Here is a 23,179-nt window from a genome sequence, read left to right on the forward strand (position 1 = left end):
AACTTTTGTACTGAACGGATTTCAAAAATTAAACATTCTTAAGCCTAAAGAAAAATGTTAATATAAAGGAAATTTCGGAAAGGAAATTTTCGGGATTTGAATTGATTCTTATATCAAACATTTACAAGCTGATAGAAATATTTCGTCATTTATGAAACTTTGAAACTGAAACTTTTGTACTTGAACGAATTCTAATATTTAAACAATTTTAAACAGAATGAAATATTTTATTATAAATAAAAATTTGAAAAAGAAACTTTCGCATTTCAATTGATTCTAATATTAATATTTTCAAGCTGAAGGAAATATTTTATACAAAAAGAAATATTTTATTATAAATTAAAATTCGAAAAAGAATTTTTTGCATATTAATTGATTCGAATACTAATATTTTCAAGCTGAAGGAAATATTTTATCATTAATGAACCTCGAAAAGGGAAATTTTTGTACTTGAACTGATTCTAATATCAAATATTTACAAGCTGATGGAAATATTTTATCATATAAATAAAATTTTGAAAATGAACTTCTGTACTTCCAAAACTGATTCCAATATTTTTAAACAGAAAGAAATATTTCATCACTGATAAAAAAAAAAAAATGTCAAGCTTTATTTGTTCTTTTTCCCAAGGTATTTCCTTCCGATTAGTGAAGCGGGGTAAGAAAAAAAAGTAAATGCAAAGAAAAAAAAAAGAAAATAAAAAAAAATTACTTACTTCCATTTCCTCCGTTCGATTGAATGTTTTCAAGGCCGGTCTTTCCGAGCACCATTTCTTTCAACTGATAAAAGAATTGATAGTGTGCTCAGTCATGTTAGTAAGATCAAATTGACCTCAAGAAATTCGGTTAATAGATACTTGGGAGGAATTAGAATAATAGATGATTTACGACAAGCGCCATCTGCAGGAGATACAATATATCTGTTCTAAATCTTAAAAAAATAAATAAATAAAATAAATAAATAAAATAATAATAAAAAATATTAAGACAAATTAAAGGAATGCTTAAAATGTGTGCTGTATTGTAAGACATATTCACCCTGATAGATCATCTTTAACAGATATTAAAGCAAACGTGAAGAAAAGATAAATGTTTTACAGAAAGAAATTCCACCCAATTTTTTTATTTATTTTCGTTTTAGCCAGTGGCTTACAGAGGGGGAGGCGAAGGGGTCAACGAGAGACAGGGAATCAGGGGAGAGAGAAGTTCCTCTTTTTGGCGTGCTATTTTTTGTTTCCATAGAAACAGACGACTTAGACTTAGTGGCGAGGAAGGTTCTTTCTTCCAACAAACTATATCCAGCACAAGGCGATCATTCAATTGACTCCTAGCAACACCGAAACTTTTAACTAACTGATTATTTTATTACGAAATTTATTACATATATTTGCATTTAGCTCAAGAAAAATATTTTCTGAGAACTAAAATGTGATTTTTAAAACAGAGTTAATTATTAAGGTTTAGGTCGTAAATATTCTAACCTTTTTTTCTATTTAAGAGAACAATTAATAATATTCTGTTTGAAATTTTTTTAACCATACAATAATTTCGCATATTCGCATTTCGCATTTTGCAATTATTTTGCATAAAAATAAATTTTTAAAAATAGAATCTGATTTTTTTTTAGGCAATCAGCGATTTTTTGGGTCTTACGTATTGCGCTTTTTTTTAGGGTCATCAGATCGAGTAGTTTGCCACGGGTACCCAAACGCCTCTGAACGCCACTGGTTTCAGCAAATTTTTTATTTTACTTATTTTGCTCTGATAAAGTTGTTAAAAAACACTGTTGAAACATTTACAAATTTTCTTTTCTGAAAATCATTTTATATACTACATACTAATCAATGAAAATATTTTTTGCAAGCATTATTAGATGGTAAATTTGTCCGTTATGACTGCTGTTCACGCAAACCATCCATAATCTTGACATTTTTACAATTATAAAAAAAAAAAATGGAAGAAAATTACTTTTTGAATCTTATTTGAGTAGGATGACATAGACAAATAAAATAATGACCCTTGAAAATTAATCAGTAATATGTATGTCTTTTTAAGTTTGTTCTTTTTTCTTTTCTTACTGTAGAGATCTTGTTTTTTTCCTCTCTTTTTTGAACTATGGATACTTTTACAAGGGATATGCAAACCATTAACCTCAACATTCAAATCAATAACGTTAATATGCCTTTTGTGATAATATTTACGTGGTTAAAGTTGCAAACAATATGTAACATTAAATAAACATATACATTTCTGCAAACTAAACTGCGTGTTAATTAATGTTTCTTTCTAAAAACCGCGCAACGATTTCAATCAAGTTGCGTAACATGCCCTGTTTAGCATTTCCTTAAATAATAATAAAAACTAGATTCTTGACTTTTTTTTTAGTTCAGGCAACAAATTTTAAAAGAAATAAAAACTTGCATTAAAAAGTTTGGTTAAAAAGCGGTTAAAAAATTCTAATATTTTTAATTCTCCCATGGAGATTACATATGCATTCGATCCTATCCCACTAGTGGGGTAAGAGCAAGTGATTTGACATTTTTTAAAAAATATTTATAAGAAAGAAGCGCATCTATGACTTTTTCTAGGAGGATATATTGTTCAAACTGAACAGTAGAGTGATGGTGGCTCAGGGGATAGAGCGTTACCAGGTGGTAACGCTCAATCCCCTGAGGTAACGCTCTACACGATATGAGGTGAACCAGGTTCGAATCCCAGCGATGGCTGATCAATACGAATGGAGAGATAGAAAAGGTTAGATACTATTGAGAGTTAGAAAAGGTTTTTTTCTTCGGCTTCCGGAGCTGGAACCCCCTGATGACGTCGGCTTCGGTAGCTATATTTTCATTTCCATTGTTTTTCTTTTTTCTTTATTGTTTCAGTTCATATTTACTAGGTCAGAATGATTTCTTATTTTAAAAGAGGAAAAGGTTGGGTGATAGCTTACAGATATGAAAAATTATTTCATTCATTAAAATATATTTCCTCTGCATCTTGCTATGTAAGCGGCAGGTTGTTCAGGTAAGTGGAAGATGGCGAGTTAATGAACTCTTGTATTGCACTTTTGTATTATTTTCAATGAGTTATTTTCAAAGAGTTAATTATTTTCAAAGAGTTAATTATTTTCAATGAAAATGAGGAGCTTTACATGATTTTAATGAGTTGTAAAATGGGTGTGAAGAATTTTTTTAAGTGCAGAAATTGAGATTACATTTTCTTATAAGTAAAAAAAAAATTGTTAAGGGAACAAGTATAGGAAAAAAGACTTGGAAAAACTGATGACTCCAGATTTTGTCAGTTTTACAACATTTCCGGACTTAAATTGTTTTCATATTAAAAACTTTTTCAAATTTATGAAAAAAAAGTGTTGTCAGTTGGGGCTAGACCTAGTGAATATTGGGGATGATGAAAAAATTCCAATTCCTGTACTTTTGACATAATCATTAATGTAGTTTGTGTAATGTATTGTGTCACACAATTAAACAGAATATAATCTTTTGGCCAATATAGGCTATTTTATTTTTAGTTTTTGCATCATTTCATCTGGTTAGTTGCAATATTTCTATTATGACCGATGAGTCAGTTTTCATAAAATCAGAGAGTGAATGTTGCCTCTCCTAAATCGTACTACCTCTAATTTCTAAAGAACCATAGAGTAGAGATCGCTCTAGTGGATAAACCATGAAGCTTTGGAGACTCATGCAGAAAAATAAAAGTCACTGTGTGCTTGAATTAAGTTTTTATTCAGATAAATTGGTTACTTAAATTTTCTTTTTCCTCCTCTCGTGAGGTGCACTTCCAACGGATACCATCCAACGTTGATATACATGGTAATGAGATGACAGATATTTTGGTTAAAGAGTGTGCTGATAAGCCGTTGGACACACTTGATTCACTAACTTATTTGGAGCTGTTCTTAAGAGCTAAAATAGCTGAAAATGCTTCTTGGATCATCCCATCTGTTCACCAATGGTACCAGAGAAAGTGCCCTAGGGGTGCTTTATCACTCAAGTTTCGTAGGCAGGACCAGACGGCCATCACCAGGCTTATCAGTGGACATTTGAGATCTGTCTTATTCCAATGGAAAAAAAAGGTTTTCCCAATCTGTGTGAAATGTGCTGAACATCAGGACACTCTTGACCATATACTAGATTGTCTGGGGCTCTGCTGACAAGATCTTTTAACAAACCCAATTCTTGTATTAGACTTTCTCGGAGAGACAGATTTTATAAACCTGATTTAGCTTTGCTAAACAATGGAGCTGTGCAACAGCAATAACTATAACTTTCATTGTAATTTTTTGATTATAGAAACACAACAGATTATTAAAAACCTCACATAATTGTTAAGCAACTTATTCTGTTATGTTATACTTGTTTCTTTGCTAGCTAACTACTGAGCTGGTTGGTTATTAAACCTTTTAAGCCATCCAAACTGCCAAAAAGTGGCTGAGAATTATTTCTGGACAAATTTATTTTCCAATCCCCTTATATCTCACCTGAAGATCTGGTCTCTTATCTAATCTGATTTTTTGGTTGCAGAAAATCTCAATTTATACATGAATCACTCAGGAAAAAAACTAAACTATTTTAGTAAATTCAATATTTAATATCCTTACAATGAAATTTAGTTTTTTATTTCCAGGAATGAAAGAAAAGATGAAAAACAGCTCTGGTTAGTAGTAAGTTAGTAAAATAGTAATTATTGGTTAGTAACGTGATTAACCGATTTGTACCAGTAAGCTTCCGTCGAATCAATTATCCCATTTTTAAAGCCTAAAATGAAGAAAGTTGGATACCAAGAAAATGCAGGCTCAATAAGCAGCACTTATATAAGCCACGTTTGAACTTTGTAGAACGTAATATCATGTTCCATTAACATTTTATAGTAACTGTTATTATACTTGTAACAGTTCTAAATTTTAGTATTACATTTTTTATTATGATTATAATTTTTTTTGAGTTAATCATGAACAACTTCTTAAATACTCAATATTTTTGGGATTAGCATGATTAAGGGAGCAGGTAGTACGAATTAGACAATCGGTTTCTTAACTTGTATCACTTGTAGACACAGCGAAAACAATTAATTTTTAGTACTTCTGCACAAATATTATTATTAAAAAATAATTTAAACAGCTGACTATCTGTATTTCATATTTAAAATATTTCAAATATTATTGTCAGGAAATTTTGAGAGAAAAAAATTTAACTATGAAAAATGTCACTATTTAGCAATTTTTCTTCCTCTTTCTACTCTTGAGGTAGAGCTTCAAATACTCCCTATCAGTTTTTTGTGTGAATATTATGCTTTGGGGTGGTTTAGTAATTTATCTTAGTTCAACCAACAATAAAGCCAACTAACAACTGAGCCAAACGCCCTATCAATGCTTCGCATGGTCTGTGATGATAATGTAGTTCCGCGTTCATATTTCATAATAGTGCGAATAGTGCCTTTAAAATAAAATAATTTCTTGAAAAAAGTTTTTAATATTTATTAGAGTTTACAATGATTTCATTAAGCAGTTGAGATATGAAACTTTTCAACAAAAGAAAATGGTAAAATATTAAATCATTATCAAATAATAAGCCGTTGAAGTTCACATAGTCAACATAATTAAACTATTAATCGACGAATTATAAATTTGTCGATTTAACAGTTTTATGATAATGAAGACAGTGATGGGACAAACACTAAACGGGAATTGCCATATATCAAACTTCATCCATTAGAGCAAGTATTCGGTAACTTGGTGCGTGTAGTTAGAACAGTGGTTCCCATTTTTTCCGGCTATGGAACCAACTTACTTTTGATGGAGCTCCGAAAGTTTATGAATAAAGTTCATTAGAAATTGTGAGCCCATTTACCTACAAAAAACTACTATTAATTTTGAAAATATATACGAATGTGAATGGTGAATATTTTTCATAGTAAGGTTTTATTATTACTAGTCTAAAAATAGGCTCTATGCCAGACAAATAAATTCACAAGTCTAGAGTGCCAAATCTAGTTCTGACTTTTAATTTGGTGTGAGCATAAGCTGAGCTTTGGTTTCAGTTGAAATAAAAGCGGAAAAAGACGAAAATAAGAGTAGAGAACGGTAAACAGAGAAACCTTCTTTATCGCTTAATTTGGTTATTTTATTTTAAATTCACAAGTTCGAGGCAAAATACTAATGCGTTTTTCAATGCGTGCATTCAATATATTGTTAACATTAAAAATACACATATTTTCAAAATTTGCTTCGTTCCTTCAAAATTTTTACTTAAGTATATTACACAAAAATAACCAAAACATTAAATAACTAATAAATAAATGGTTGGTTACAAATCTTATTACGAGTTTAAAAAATCATAAAAACTCTTAATTTTAGGAACTCCTATAACATTTTTGAACCCTAATTCTACGTAGAACACATTTTGGGTATCGCTGAGTTAGAATATTGTCTTAGAATTTATGTTAAGAATTCGTTTACTAATAGAGAAAGCATTGGAGATTTGGCCAATTGTATTTTTTTCATAATGAAATTTTTTTAATTGACGAGCACCAGACTTCAGCATGAATTTTAATACAATGTCAAGTTTTTTTCATTCTATCAGCCAATTATTTATTATCAGGTAAAATCCAGTAAAATGACATGTGATATCATTTGTACCCAACAAAGTAATTTTTTTCTAATGTCATTTCCTCTTTTATTTGCCCTCTATTGCTAACATGTATAGAAAAAAGCTTTATTCCTTATTAACTTATAATACTTAAGAGCCAGCATACTTTTTAAAATTTTTATTTTGATGTTTTTATTTTAAATATTCTTTTTTAATGGAGGTTTGATTTACTGTACTAAATCAATGATTTTGACAGATACTACTGTCAAAAATGAAATCGAGAAGAATCGCAATATGAAAAAATTAAGCAATATAGACTAAATAATATATTTTTTTAACTTATATTAGAATACTAAAAGCCACTATATGTATTATTTACTTTTAATTTCTATTTAGTTTTTAAAATATTTTTTGAAATATTTTTTGCTTAACTGGCCATAAAAAGGAGGTTCGATTTATTGTGTTAAATCATTGATTTTGGTAGATACTACTGTCAAAAATGAAATCGATAAAAATGCAACATGAGAAAAATTATGGAATATATAATAAGTATAATGAACGAGACCAAAAAACCAACAAAAAAGCCAATGACATATTTTTATTCATAGAGTTCACTTTATTGATACAAACTAATTTTATTTACCAATTATAGTTCAGATTTGTTAGCTTTTACCAGTAAATAAGTATTTCTTATTCATTTAGACATTTTTATCTGTAGGTTATTTTGGACATTTAATCATTACTGTTTAGCTTCAATAACTCATTTCATCTCTATTGGTCAAGCCTTCCTCATAATGAGTCGAACCACCTTCAAGTAGGGAGGTTTGACCCTATTTGTAAGCCCATAAAAAACTATTTACAAAAAAGGTAGCTTATAATTTAATCAAAATATTAAATGTTTAGAGGTTAGCAACAAATGAAGGCTTATAAATTACATTATGTTGAAAAAAATATAAAAAATACTTTTGTATAAAGTGAGTCAAACCATACACGTTTTCTCTACGAAATGAAATAATACAGTAATTTTAACTTGAATACCTTTTTGTTCATGGTCCCTTATTTTTATCTTTTCCGACATTTTCTTAGGATGAAAATTGTTTTAAGGAATTTTTTGTCTTAAATAAAGATATATTTTAAAAAGATATCTCATTAAAATTTACGAATTTCTTGAAGTAGTATATTTGTAGAAAGGGAATATTAAATTTCTATTTAAAATTTTCCCGTTTAGAATGAGCAAAAGGAACAGGTTAATTGATTTCATAGAAATCAATGAGATAAACAATAGAACAAAAAGTTACTAATTATATGATTGAACTTAATCAACAAGTTAAAGCTAACTTTAAGACGATAAATGCAGTTTGAACATAACCAGAGTTACAGAACTATAAAATTAAATTTTCCACATATTGGTCTTCAAGACCTCGTATCTTAAATGTATCATTAGAAATTAAAATATAAAATTCAATACTGCATTTCAAACTGCTTGCTAAAAACTGATTTTCAGTTTTGTTACTAGCACGGCTGTTGGAAAAATTTTATTGCAAATGTCAGCCAATTATACATATAAATATATGCACGTTTTTTTCTTCTAAATTATGAGCCAATATTTATTATTTAAAAAATTTTAAGATTTTAAAATTTTGCATCTTTTAAAAACGTTAATTCTTCTTCATGCTAACTCCCCCGCAACAAGTCCTGGAATCTAAATCAATAAATTATCCACTAAGCAAGCGCATGCGTTAGCCAGCTGAGCAACTAAATATAATTTTTCTGGACTTCAGTTATATAAATGTTCTGCGACTTATAAGGTTGCAACAAACGGGATCTCTGTTAGACGTCCATGTTAGCATCGTAGTGAGTAATATTTAATTTCGCTGACTTATTTGTTTAACATCTTTGTAGTGTTTGTTTTTAAATTTGCCAAGCAACTTTAAATCATTTCAAGATATTTTCAGATATAATTTTCATGCAATATATGCGATTTATTTACTTGTCACGGGCATAATGTTTTCAAGCTTTTTTCGAAGCTGGTGCCAAAATTATTCCAACGGCAGACTTTAATTTTAGTTCAAAAACGTAATTAAAGTGATCGAAACATTTTGGATATAATATATTTCACATAATTAGTGAAATTAATAGTTTATATTATTCCATACTTAACTCAAAATTCACAATCAAAAAACTAATTTATGCCTATAACTAACTATTCGAACCATAGAAAAATTTCGAAAAAACCACTCTGAGATTAAAAAAGTATGGTCAAAACTACAAGCATATGGTAAAATTTTACGTGTTTTAAGTTCTGTAGAAACACTTAAAAGCTCGGTAATTTTTACCGAAGCGCTTTCGTAAAATTAACAATAAAATATGGTTTCATATCATGAGATAAAATTAGGTAATTTTATCATGATATCATAGAGAGTGGCATAGAAATTATTTATTTGCCTAAATTGACTTTTCAGTTCCGTATTTTTTACTAAATTTGTGGTAATAAGAGCTACAATTTTGAAAACCAAAATTTCTGATAAACTTTTTCCATATGAACGGAAAAATGAATTACTAAATGAATAGTTTAAATATCGTATATTTTTGTTTTGTTAACAAAAATTTTTTTTTTTCAAAAGTGTCATTAATATGCAGTGCGGGAATTTTTTGAGAATTTCTTTTCTACTAGAGGATATGGGTATAAAACCGAAAACCGACAGCTATGTCCATACTATGTTGCCATCTATCGAAAATAATATGGTCTATAAATTGAGTTGTTTATATACGCCATACTATTTAAAGGTCAGTTAAAGTCTTATTGTGAGCTTGCTTATAAATCTTTTTACAGATTTTAGTAGTTTAAAGATTATCTTCTTGTAATTATAACATCTGAAAATTTTTTTGTTTTAACGTTTTAAAAAAGATAGGATAAGCATATTTTTATTATTGTGGTACAGTTAATAAAGGGATCTTAACAAATTCGTCAGAATAGTTGACGACGAGTTTTTATGGTATAGACTGTTTTAACGATTAAACAAATAATTAGGGAAAAATAAATATTTTGTATATAAATATTATATTTGATAAATATGGAAAAATAAATATTTGTATTTGTAAATAAATATTTAAGGAAATGAAAGCTCTAATTTATTGCTTCTCGTTGTCGTCGATTGGATAATAGACAAATCAATTTGCTTGTTAAGCTAACTGATTCAAAACTTGAAACTCAGTTAGATTTATTTATTAGATTCATTTTCTGAAATTTTACGCTAAACTGGAAAAAAAATTCAGATCATTTGAATTTAGGCAATTGTTTTTGTTCTTTTCTTCAGAAGGAAATGAAGTAACTACGTTCTATTATTTGCTAGACTTGGGATGTTTGAATCACTATCACTATTACTATTGTGAAATCTTTCTCTACTATTACTTTCACATAGGTAAAAGGTGACTAAAAATTTAAATATATTATATATTATAAATTTAAATATATATATATATATATATATATATATATATATATATATATATATATATATATATATATATATATATATATATATATATATATATATATATATATATATATATATATATATATATATATATATATATATATATATATATCTTATTCGACTCTTGTTAAATTAAATTCATGCCTGTTGTTCTCATTCTTCGAAGACGATAGTTTCATTCTCATAAAATAATCTCATTGCAATAAAATAATATTATTAGTCATAAATTAATTGAAATAGTCATTGTACTTGTATTTATAAATGTTAAAGTTGACACATACTAAGTTAAGAAGAAAGAAAAACGAGACATCTCTAAAATTTTAAAATTAAATCATTATATTTTTGTAGCTAAACAGATATTAAAGCTAGTTTATGTATCTGAAAAAATCAAAGGGATGGCAAAAACTTTGTTGTTAATGGATTCAAGCTTTCATCTAATTTCGGACCATAATATCAGTATCTTGATACCATTCTAACTTACAAAATCGCTTTAAACTTAATTGAGGGTTAAACTACACAATTTTCAGTTCGAATAGAAATATATTGTCTTGTAATTGAGTTAAAGGATGATTGCTTTTTACGATATTATGAATAGTTGAATGATACTAATGTTCAACGAGCTTTAAATTATAAACGAGGATCAGATGTGCTATGATAATGTTGAAGTTTAAGAAATCTCATAGTTACTACTTTAGAAAACATCAAAGTCAATATTTCTTCAATGTTATCATATATATACACTCGAAAATCTTCTTTTATTATTGATGAAAATAATTATAGTAGATTAAAAGTGAAAGTGCCCTGAATAATTCTTGTGGTTGAAAATAAAGTGGATTAAAATTATATGCGCATATTGTATGACATCGTCCGTTCTTGTTATAGATTATTTATTTAACTTTTTTTTAAAATTTTTGTGGGGCAGTTTTTAATTACATAATTTTAGTTAAAATGAATCAAACTAAATTTTTCATTAAGAAAGAAATTGTTTACAAAATTTGTATCATAATTTACATTATATAATTATCTCGAAATAAATTTAAATTAATGATTCAAGAGAAAACAATTAGGCTGAACAAGGTTGTTAAACTAAGTTTATTGATGAGATAAATTTATTTATCAGCAATAGCAATTTTAGTGGCTATTTTAGAAACAGGTAAGTGTTAGTTTTGTGCATTAAAAATTGTGGTGAGATAAAATGTATTCGTCAGCATTAAAGATATCACTGGTCATATTAATAACGGATAAGCTTTTGCTTCATATATAGAAAATCATGGTAAGTAAAAATTTATTTGCTAGTATTAGAAATCCCAGTTAGCCACGTTAAGAGTAGGTAAGTTTTTGTTTTTTTCGTAGAAAATCTTTTTTTTTTATAAGGAACTCATCAAAGATAACCTAAAAGATATCAAAAACAGAATTGTGTATTAAGGTTTGAAGAATATATATTTTTTAACAGCAATGGATCAATAAAAAATATACGAAATTAACACGTTATTATTTGAAAAACTTAAAAAAAGGTAGATTATATCGTGTATATAAACAGCTTAACCTATTCCTAGATGATTAGAAAGGAACACATTAGAACTACCGTTAATTTTTAGTTTTCTTGGAATTGTGCCCGTATCGGGGCATAATTAAACATGGACAATGACCTTATTACTTTAGTATTTCAATTTTCTTGCAATAATATTGTTCAGGTTAATTTTGTATTATTTATTCAATTATTTATTTTGAAATATTTAAAAATAAATGTAAATTTTAACACACACTAAAAAAAAAAAATTGCTTTGAAAGTTTGCATGTTGAAAGTCTTAAGATGGGATGTTGAAAGTCTTAAATGGAATATTGTATTTTAAAATTTTAGGTAATTAAAGCAAGTTATATCTAAGCATGAGGCTTGTTGAAGTGTGGGAAAATATCTTTGATATGGGCTGATTTTTACTTTGTTTCATGTTTTAGGATTTAAAGAAACTAAATCTTATGCAATCGCAAGTAATGTTTTCAATTAAATTAAATGTTAATTAATTTGCTTTTTATCATTTCAGTTTTTAGGAACAGATCTCACACTCAGCTTGTTAAGGTATGTTCAACTGATGCATTTTTAAGAAGTTTGAAGAAAGTATTAAAGAAAAGTTGAAGTAAATATCGAAAACGTTTGTTTTTACAATATTTAAAATATCACATAAAGTTAAGGGACGATAAAAAGGGAAGACAGTGTAGTTACATTAAAGCACCCATTTTCCCTCGAATTTTATTTTCTTAACTACTAATCTTGCAGAAAACAGTTGATAGTTCGATTTTTCAACTTAAATAATTTTTTATGTTGCTCGAACTCGTGGTTTATATGAAAAAAAAATCTCATATTCAGCTTGTTAAGGCACGGTTAATTAAAATACATTTAAAAAGCTTGAAGAAAGTATTGAAAGAAAATTTGAAGTAAGTATCGAAAACGTTTGTGTTTAGAATATTTAAAATATCACATTAATACAAGGAACGATAAAAAGAGAGGACAGTGTAGTTACATTAAAGCTCCAATTTTCCTTCGAATTTTTTTTCCTTAACTGCTAATCTAACAGAAAACAGTTGACTTTTCGATTTTTTAACTTAAATATTTTTTTGCTCGGACTCGTGGTTTTTATGAAAAGCATCACAACCTTCCTCCTAACAAAATTTCACTAAACTTAACCAAAAATGAAATATATTGAGTGATGTACACTGTAAAGATTATGAATCAAATTGTGGTGTAAAGTACCGGCACTTTAGGTGTATTATCCGTAAAATCCATTTTTACTGTAAAGTATTATACCGTAATATTTGCAGCAATATTTATTTAATTCGAGTGCTTCAGGGATTTTACGATAATTATTATTGTAAAAATTACGATATATCAGATTTTTTCTTCCGCAACATGTTCGAGTGAAAATGGATTTTACGGTAAAAAGTATCGGCATCCTGAATGCCGGTACTTTTTACCGGAATTTGATCCGAAATTTTTCATAGTGTAAATTTAATTTAGAAATTTTACGCATTTTTATATATTAGCTTGAAATTTTTATTTTCTGAACGGCACTGATCAGCTTTGAATCTGTGTAATAGCAATCGTCTTTCAAAGAATTCAAACTGTAATTACAATTTTCAAATTACAGGATCAACCTGACCTTCTTAAATAAACATGGGTCTTAGATGCTCCGTTGTTCCAGTTGCTAACAGAGACTCAGCAATATTCCTGAACGAATTTAAGAACAGTATTAAAGATACCGATTGCAAAACTATGCGGGTTAGGGTTGATATCGATAGAGAAAACAACAACCCAGTTAATCCCATTGTTGGAGAAAACAACATCCCAGTTAATCCCATAGTTGGAGAAAACAACAACCCAGGTAATCCCATTGTTGGAGAAAACAACATCCCAGTTAATCCCATAGTTGGAGAAAACAACAACCCAGTTAATCCCATTGTTGGAGAAAACAACATCCCAGTTGATCCCATTGTTGATAAACAGAATGAAGCGAAGACTGTGACGATTATCCTTAAGAATGGCGATAAAGCAAACTGCGCTGTGGTGCATTTTGCTGCTGGTAACTATCAAAAAAATGTTGTTCTAAATTTAAGAGGACGACGATTTCGGTTTTATCCAATGAGGCGTAATAATCCGGTTGGTAAGCCAGGAAAAAAATCTTATAATGTTTCAGTTCACTCAAACCAAAATGTTAATCTAAGATATAGCGAAGAAGAAGGCGATATTCGTGATCACTTCAAATTTCTTGAAAAATACGACTTACAAAACCAAGCTTCAGTGTAAATATTTTATTTTTTCATCAGGGATTTAGTATTTTTTTACCCTTAATTACTCACACTAACTCAAACAATAAAAATTTCTGCGTGATAAATTTTGTTTAGCACATACAATATATATTATATATATTTAAACTTTCCTTTCCAATTTTTCTTTTTGTTATTTTTGACAATTCTGCTAATTATTTCATATATTTTGATCAGTGGTCGGAAAACTACATTTTTCTTGTAGTTAATTACAATTACTTTATTACAAATGTAGTTGACTACAACTACTTTTTTTTTAAATGTAGAGACTACTAATTACTTTTGAAACGTAGTCACTACTTCACAGATTTTGGAAGACAAATTTAACTGGAGAACTTAATTTTCAATATTCAGAAGGATTTTGAATAAAAAATTGGCCTGGTTAAATATGAGAAGTTATTAAGAAGTTTCAATTCATGTGTACATGAAGTAGTTTTTTATTCTAAAGCACTTCTTACAAATTTGTTCTTTTAACCTGCAAACTCCATGCTTTTCTCGACAGTAAGTATTTAATTTACGAAATGCTGGAAAATTATCAATTATTTGTGATTTAAGTCATCAATGTTTTCTTAAATCCCTAAGAAGTAAAGTACAGTGCGAAAAATTAAAAAAAAGGATTACCCCGAATAACTTTTGATCTAATGATCGGATCTTCACGTTCTAGGACTCAATTTTAATGGTTTGAGGATGTATCACAAATATACTAATTAATTAATACAGACGATATTTTAAGTTTCAAAATCAGACACAAAAACGTACTTCATAGTTCCTGTGAAATTGAATTTTAAAAAGTCAGACATTTTGATTTCTCAGGAACAACTCGACCGATTTCGCACCGAATTTTTTTCAGCATCACACTCTTTGCCACAGAGACAATCTCATTGCGTGTGTTGACGGGCCCGCGAAGGATTTGAACCAATCAAATTCGAAAAATTTTTTGCTTTTGAACTTTGTTTCGTTACTCAATTAAAGTTAAAAGTAGTTGCTTGCCAGGTATCTACTCACTACGCTCCTTCTTTTAAAAAGTAGCGCACTGCACTACAAACGACGGAGGGAAAAAATAGTGACTACAGTAGTTTTGCTACTTGTAGCGCGCTACTTCCGACCACTGATTTTGATATTATTATAAAGTTATATTATAAGCTATTTTATTACAAAGATTGTTGGTAAAAACCTCAGATTAGGTCTGATGTATATTGTGCTTTTCGAAATATATATTTTATTGCGTAAAGCATTACGACTGCATCTATTCCCTTTTTTATACCTTCATTCTATTAGTTTACAGCTTAAAAAAATACAGAAACAAAATGAATGAATTTTTAAAAACATAATTCCTGCCCCCATCATAATGAAATATAATAGAAAAAAAATAAAACACTGAAAGTAATCTACCAGATACTTTAAGGTTGACTTTATTAACATCAAAATAGTTTCTGCAATCGATGTATGCCTAACATTAGAAATAACATGAGTTTAATCATGCATTGATCCTTGATCCATGCCTGAAATCATCTCTTCATCATGAAATAATAAGCAGCTAAAAACGCACCATGTCAGTGTGTAGAATTTATCAGATACTTTTGGGTTGACTTTCTTAAAATCTGTTATGCAGTTTCTGAAATTAATTTAAGACTCATTGCAGAAACTACGTGAGAATTTTTTTTTGAATTTCGTGTAGCTTCGTCAGTTAGATATCACTTCAACTTCAATTCAAATGTATTTGACTAATTTTATTTCCGAAACTAAGTGAGAAACTTCTTTTTTGTTTTTGTTTTCGCTTATTTTCTACAGTTAGTCCCTTAAACTCAAAATTATGTGCCCTTGACTCATTTTATATCAGAAAGTACAAGAAAAACTTTTTTGGTTTCATGTAGTTTCTTCTGCTGAAGATCTTTTTAGATTTAGCTTATAAGCATTTGACACATTTTATTTTTACATTATTTTCGACTTTTCTTGATGAGGATATTTTAAAGGAGTGTAAAAACAATATTTTATGAACGACAAGAGTCCATACTGGTTGTCCATAGTGTATGGCTCAAGGACTTTTTAATGTGAACCTTATTTTTTGTGGGATATTTACTTTTAGTACTTCAAAACAATTCAACAATTATAACTGAAACTATTCAAAGAATAAAAAATAATTTATTTTATTTTATACATTGTTATGTATAATATTATTATATTTCATATATTTTATACATTTCTCAAACTGAAAAAATCATAGAAGTGAACATAATCACCTTACAATAATGCTCCTCCTTGGGTTAGTTGAATATAAAATACAAGGAACAAAGTAGACAATTTATGGTGATTGATAAATTCGCAAAATTACGCAAAATTTACACCACGAGTAATTAAGGGTAAAATTGAAAACGGGCAAAACTAACATTTATTAGAGCATATTCAGCACATTTGTCTTAAAAAATATAACGAGTTAAACATTATTATTTAAAAAATTATTTAATGACTGGATTTTATTGAATGGTATTAAATGGAATGGTGCAAATAAAATGGCGAAAAATGGAATTAAATGGTGCAAAATAGAATTAAATGGTGCGAAATGGAATTAAATGGTGCAAAATGGAACTAAATGGTGCAAAATGGAATTAAATGGTGCAAAAAATGTCACAATTTCTTTCGAAATTAATAAAAATACAACTTATTAAATTATTGACAAAGGTTTTTAAAAAATACATTTCAGTACAACCAAATTACACTTGGTTGCTGATCTAACAAAATCGACATTAACCTAAAATATTTGTACCCTCTCTGTACGTTATTGACGTTCTCGATGTAATCTTAGAGCAGACGTGAACTACGAGTATTTTCCCCACTTTACTTTAATAGCTCTAAATAATTTCGTTAACTAATTAAAAGATATTTGCATCACATCACTATTTTATTGTTTATGCTATTATAATATATTTATTACTCCGCATACAAATGCAGTTTGATTATAATTTACTATGTAATATCCTTGATTATGTTTTAAAACTATATGGTTTGAATTAAACATATTTATATATTTAAAACCTTTGCTGAATTTTAAGTCTGAAATAATTCCAATTCTTCCTTGTTTATAATTACCTATGTTTAAGGGGAAATAGTAAAAAATACACATGTGTGTTAAAAATGCACATGTCTAATTGTGTTTGCTAATGCGTTTACATAAATTAGTGTCTATTCTGCTAATCTATAAATATTCTTATTGTATACATCTTGTATCATTGTACTTTAATGTGATCAATAAGCATTAATACATAATGCTTTTTTAAAAGTATTTAAGATTTTTGAAAAGAGCTTTGAAAAACAGGGTAATGTTTTTGTCTGAAAAGTTGACTAGAATACTGATGCTTTCACTTGATGATTTTATATTCTAATGAATAATAAAATATTATGATGGAATATACGGACGGACGGAATAGAATATCATAAACTACCGTTTTTTTTTATATCTAATGCCTTGAAATTTATGTAATGCTGGTTATTTAAAAATGACCTGATTATTGCATTGTTTATATTTTTAAGTTTATGATACTTAAATATCACATTTAAGCATATTACCGAGCTAAAAGTGACACGGATCTGTTAGCAGTGAGGTAGTAAATTTCTTTTATTTGATGGATGGAATATTTGATATTCTAAAGGATACTAGATTATTACGGTGGGATTCTTAAATATCCGTAATTTTCTTTTTATCTTAAGTCTTGAAAATTTATGCCCTGTTGGCTATTAAAAAGGGTCTATTTATTGTATTGTTAATTTTTTCGAGTTAATGATACTTAATGGTCGTATATATATATATATATATATATATATATATATATATATATATATATATATATATACTGATCAAAAAAGGGCGCGTATCAGTTAGCAGTGAGATAAATTACCAATTAAAAAAGTTATACTTATCAGTTACCAGTGAGAAAAGTGACACGTATCACTCAGCTGTTAGATCAATTACCAATTAAAAAAGTTATACTTATCAGTTACCAGTGAGAAAAGTGACACGTATCACTCAGCTGTTAGATCAGTTAACAGCGACAAAAGTGACGCGTATTAGTTACCAGTGAGAAAAGTGACTCGTTTCAGTTAACTGTTAGATCAGTTACAGTGAGAAAAATGACACTTATTAGCTAGAAGTGAGATCAGTCACCAGTAAGAAAAGTGACACGTATCACTCAGCTGTTAGATCAGTTAACAGCGACAAAAGTGACAAGTATTAGTTACCAGTGAGAAAAGTGACCCGTTTCAGTTAGCTGTCAGATGAGTTACAGTGAGAAAAGTGACACGTAGGGGAGAGGGGGGCACTTGTGAACAGGGGGCACATGTGAACATGGTATGTTTTACCAATATTATTTGAAATAAAAAATCTCGAAAAATTTTCAATTGAAGGCAGTACTAGTCCTACCTCTCTGAAAAACTTTCAGAACAATGAGACATTTTGTTGGTCTATTCTGACAATTTCTTTGTATCAGCTGGTGTTGCATATATTATAATCGCCCGCTTCTTCAAGGGAAAGCATAATATAAATCAACTAATAAACTAAAATTAACTATTGCAGATCATTATATGAACATTCAGGTAAGTTTATGACAATTAATCTTTTCTTTTACTCAATTAAAAGTTCTTTATTTTTCAAGTTAGGTTTAAGAAGGATGATGGGGGCACTTGTGAACAAAACATCTGGGGCAGATGTGAACAGTTCACAAGTGCCCCTACTTAGTATTAAGATTATTATCCTCATGATATTTTCAGTTTAAAAAATATGTATGCATTTAAAATTATCATTATTTAATTTTCCATAATTAATTTATTAATTTTTCCTTTAAAATTTTTTTTTATTAAATGGTTGATCGCGCATCACGCATATTAACTGATACACCTGAGAAAATAGAATTGCTAAAGCTACAAATGAAAAGATAGAAAAAATGAAAAAAAAGCATGAAAGAGTATTCGAGAAGAAAGAAAAAGGCCCATTACAACACCCGTGGAACATGAAGTTGCGAAAAACCCAATTACGGAAAAATTATTGTACAGCTGAAAAATTATTTTCTTATTGACAGTACTGTTGTACAATTTAAATTCACATAGTAAGCTACAGCCCCCTGAGTATAATGCGTATCTATATCTGTTATATTAAGGATTTTTTTCCTTTCAAATATGATGATTGCTTAGTGTTTTTAATCTTGTTCATATGTGCCCCAGGCCTGTTCACATGTGCCCCCAATAGGGGCACATGTGAACAATTGAAGTCATTTTTCTAAAATATTATAAAGTAAAGAAATATTTTATTGAAAAATCTCAAAAAATTCCACAAGACAAAGAAAAGACTATTTAAACATATGGACTTTTTTACTATGAAATATTGATGATATTTTTCGAAAAGTGAAGAAATAAAAAAATTTGTTCACATGTGCCCCCCTCTCCCCTATCAGTTTTATTGCGTGATAGGATCAGAAAGAACTTAAAATAAATCGATTTACAAATAAGTTAGGCAAATAGGCAAGTATAGGTTCGTTAAGCAATTTTTGAACCAGAAGAGGTAAAACACATGGATATATAAAAAACATTTTTAATTTTCTCTAGTAATAGAGAATTTTGCTGGTAATTGACTTAGATGCAAAAAAGATGCAAGCCTCTAAGAGAAGGGTAGAATCTAAATTCGCCTTCAAAGCTTGGGTGAGATATCAACTACCACCTAATTTTTTGATCTATGATTTCCACGTATTTGGTGCAGTTTTTTTAATTTCAGTTGTTAAATGTCGTAAGTAAAATGTGATTGTATATGTCATAGTTGTAGTCATGTAGTTGTCAAGGATTTGAGATAGCTAAACTATCTCAAATTTTTCTTCAGAATTCTTTCGTCCACTTGAAATTTTGCTGGGAATGGTGTCTTTAAAATTACGATAGATATTTTGAAGTTAAATATATATTTACAGCTTCAAGATTACTACGTTGATATTTTTTTAACACTTTTGATAAATAATTCAAGGATTGTAAATGAATGAAAAAATTATAAGATTTTAGGTTGCAGATCTGTAGAATAGTCTGTAGCTAAAATATTTTAAGCCATTAGAAATTAATATAATAACTTTTTTAACATTATCACTTTTCAAACTGTATACTACTAAACTAAAGTATTGTAATTTTATTACCTATTCCCAAATAAATAGCTTTAATGATTTTAACTATTTTGTCTCATAATTATTTATGAAACTAAAAGTCTATGCTTTTATTCATACGAGTGCCAAAAACTTTATTTGTATTTTGCAAAATATACTTCCTCAATCAGAAATAGATTTTATAAAGCATCGTGTGATGGCTGAAAGACTAATAAATAAGTTATTTTTAATAACTTAAGAAAAATACAATAAAACCAAATTGTTTTTAACCGGCTACAATAAAAAAGAATAACTGATATCGAATCGGATTGTAAATGCATTTGAAAACGAAGTTTATGTATCAGTGCATAATGTTTAAACTAGTATTGCAGATGTATGTAATTTCCAATAATAATTATGTATGTTTTATACCTGTATATGAAGGGCCAATATTGAGTAATGATTTTGTCAGAAAAAGTACTTTTTATAGATGAAATTTTTGACTCATCAAAATGTTTCATTATTATAATTTTATTCTTTTTCTATTTTACACTTGAAAGTGAACAGTTTATAGCAGCAGTCTCAACAATATTTTTTTCTCAAATAAGTAGAATTTACATAAAAATTAATCTAAGTCTAAAAAGGGCCTGCCACAAATCTAGCTTCATGGTATACTATATCACTTCGTTGTAAATTGAACTCCAATGCATCTGTACATATCCGTCAAAATTGAAGAAGTGAATTTTTCGACTAAACATATAATTTATCTATTTTTCATATTTTTTTTTACAACTTTTAAGCAAAAAGAAATATGCTTGAAAATCGCAATTTTTTAGCCTATGCAGTGTTTTCTTACCTAAAAAATAAGAGAAAATATTGTTAAAAAATTTTTTTGCTTGAATTTAGCATTAAAAAATTTAAAATTTGTTTTTACATACCTTGCCAAGTTATCTAAACTATACAATTCTGTTAAATGATTTTTTTTAAATAGATGAATTGGTGCATATGTTTTACTTTATATATTGTTCTATAGTTTTGTATTTTCGGTCATATAAAGTATTTTTTGTACATATTTACGCCTTTAATCCATTTTTAATATTCATATATATATATACATGTATTATTGTCGCATTATTGTAACATATGTGTTATTTACTATTACTACTCTTAGATGTTGTTAAAGTCATTCTTTGTTTCATTATAGTGTCAAATATACAAAAGAAATGCACTTTGTTGAATTGCTAATTTATGGCAATATTCAACTTTTTTGTGGCTTTTGTTGCCTTAAATACATGTTTGCAAATTTTGATGCTTTAAATTTGTATTAATGGTGTATATTTCTGTATTTCAAATTCTATTAAATTACATCTAAGAGTAATTTAGTTTGTCGAATTTCTTTTAATAAGAAGCAAATTTCCTTACATTAGACTTTGAAAACAAAACATTTAATTTTTCGTCAAAGTATACATTAATATCAATTAAAAATCTATTTCCTCAAAAATGGATGAAAAATGTTTATTTGCTCACTATGAAGAAATAGGCAAAATTTACAGAAAGAAACTCAGAATTTTTCTGTTGTGCGTCGGTAGCGATTAAAGAAAGAAAAGATAAAAAATCCGTATTTGTGTTAAAACAGTTTTTTTCCATGAAAATTATATTTTTTTTCTACATCATTTACAATTTTATTTTACAGTGCTTATGTATTATTTTAAAACTCATTTTATCCTAAGCGAACTTCAAGTAGTCCTTTTAATAATTCAGCGCATTTAATGACTTATGACCTAATATTTGAACATTTTTGTATTCTGACGCAATCTTAATTATTCAAGGAGTAAATGTACTTATTAGTTTCCGTGATTTTAAGTACTAAATCAGACTCAAAAGCGCACTTTTTTTCTCAAGCCTCTTTGAGACTAATTTATGCTCAAAACAGTTATGGGGTAACACTCATCTAGAAAATATGATTCTTTTAGTTTTTATAGGAGAGCTTAAATGCTGGTCCTCTTAAAGTAATTTTACTTTTTATTCGTTTTTTAATGAACTTTTTTTTTATACGTCTTTAAAATTAGATTTTTGACTGACTTTTCCATGAAAAATATTTTTTTAATATTTAAATTAACAAAGATTTGAATTTTTTTTAATGGTAAGCATCATGGTAGTTTCTTGAAGTAAGTTGGAGGTAGGCATTATTAGTAGAATATTTATCCTGAAGATGATGATTAACATTAGTTGAAGAAAAATTGGTTGTTTTTCGTGGGAAATAGTGTTTGACGAAACATATTGATGAATCATTGTCATTATTTATTTGTCCAATTATTGCTTTCTCCAGAGAGACAAACTCTCCATGAAGACAAACTGTTACACGGGAGTAGGTTCTCTTATTGGGAGTAGTGAATTCGATGGTGAATGCTGTTAGGGTCTAAGCCCAGGGAAGAATCCTGGTCAGGTTCTGTGGTCGAAAATCTCAAAAGGAAAGACTAACTTGGAGAGGCATCTTTTATTTTTCTTCAGTAAGACATTAGTGACTTCGAAAATTCTTCGGTAAGATATTAGTGACATTGCAGAAGGTATGGCATTCGTATAATGGCAAAAGGTAAGTTACCCCACGTGTGAATCCAGGCCCTCCCTGTGTGCTTTAGGGAGAAGATATCAAAATTATTTATGTATTATCATGTTGTTAAAATGTAGTTACAAATTTAAAACAATTAATATTAAAAGAAGGTAGTTGCAAACTGATGAAAAAATAAATGAATACGAGATCCACAATCTGCGAGCACACACAGGTAGAGTGAAAAAAATGCAGAAAAAAAATCAACCTTCAGTCAACTCTCCACGGGGAATACTGCTTTATCTCCAAATGATAGCGTCCCCTCTTTAGCGCTTGCGAGAATCTCCACAGTCAATACGCTAGGCGCTGAGCCCTAGATATTTCGCAAAGGCCAAAGACAACCAAGAGGTCGCTTCAGTAAGAGAAAGGCCAGTAAACAAATGGCACAACAAGCATTGAGATAATCACATCATAAATTCTCCCCTTAAACGGAAAAAAAACCTAACTTACCCCCTTAAATGGAAAAAGACCTAACTGACTAAAATATCACATATACACTTTGAAAAATTAAAAACACTTTTATTGTAAGTCATGCAAATATAT

At 28.5% G+C, this 23,179-nt stretch overlaps 2 protein-coding genes across 4 annotated transcripts in view; one reads left to right on the forward strand and one right to left on the reverse strand.

The window, feature by feature from the left end:
* LOC107450467 (flavin-containing monooxygenase 5) overlaps positions 1-1,160 on the reverse strand; it is a 30,885-nt gene extending 29,725 nt beyond the window's left edge. Inside the window, exons 1-2 of one of the 2 annotated variants that reach the window (XM_016066275.5) lie at positions 1,039-1,160; positions 717-900 (exon numbers count right to left, since the gene is read on the reverse strand). In XM_016066275.5, the coding sequence (XP_015921761.2) occupies positions 717-771 (55 nt within the window). In that variant the 5' untranslated portion in view covers positions 772-900; positions 1,039-1,160. Of the gene's footprint in view, positions 1-716; positions 932-1,038 lie in introns of both variants that reach the window. The other variant, XM_071187305.2, reaches the window with a different exon arrangement.
* A 7,224-nt stretch (positions 1,161-8,384) lies between these two features.
* Positions 8,385-15,296, forward strand: LOC139427015 (uncharacterized). 2 transcript variants are annotated; one of them, XM_087154652.1, is made up of 3 exons: positions 8,385-8,459; positions 12,145-12,237; positions 13,246-15,296. In XM_087154652.1, exon 3 carries the CDS (start codon positions 13,272-13,274, stop codon positions 13,899-13,901), a length of 630 nt encoding a protein of 209 aa, XP_087010778.1. In that variant the 5' UTR covers positions 8,385-8,459; positions 12,145-12,237; positions 13,246-13,271; the 3' UTR covers positions 13,902-15,296. The 2 variants fall into 2 exon arrangements, with proteins under 2 accessions (XP_087010778.1, XP_087010779.1); XM_087154653.1 differs by having other exon boundaries at positions 12,145-12,179.
* The last annotated feature ends 7,883 nt before the right edge of the window (positions 15,297-23,179 follow it).

The sequence above is a fragment of the Parasteatoda tepidariorum genome, chromosome 11 (genome assembly GCF_982258835.1).
Source record: "Parasteatoda tepidariorum strain Cologne lab strain chromosome 11, Ptep-v5.0, whole genome shotgun sequence".
NCBI classification, from domain to species: Eukaryota; Metazoa; Arthropoda; class Arachnida; order Araneae; family Theridiidae; genus Parasteatoda; species Parasteatoda tepidariorum.

What these genes read in the sequence shown, in the direction of transcription:
- LOC139427015 (XM_087154652.1), top strand. Translation starts at nt 13,272, where the DNA reads ATGGGTCTTAGATGCTCCGTTGTTCCAGTTGCTAACAGAGACTCAGCA.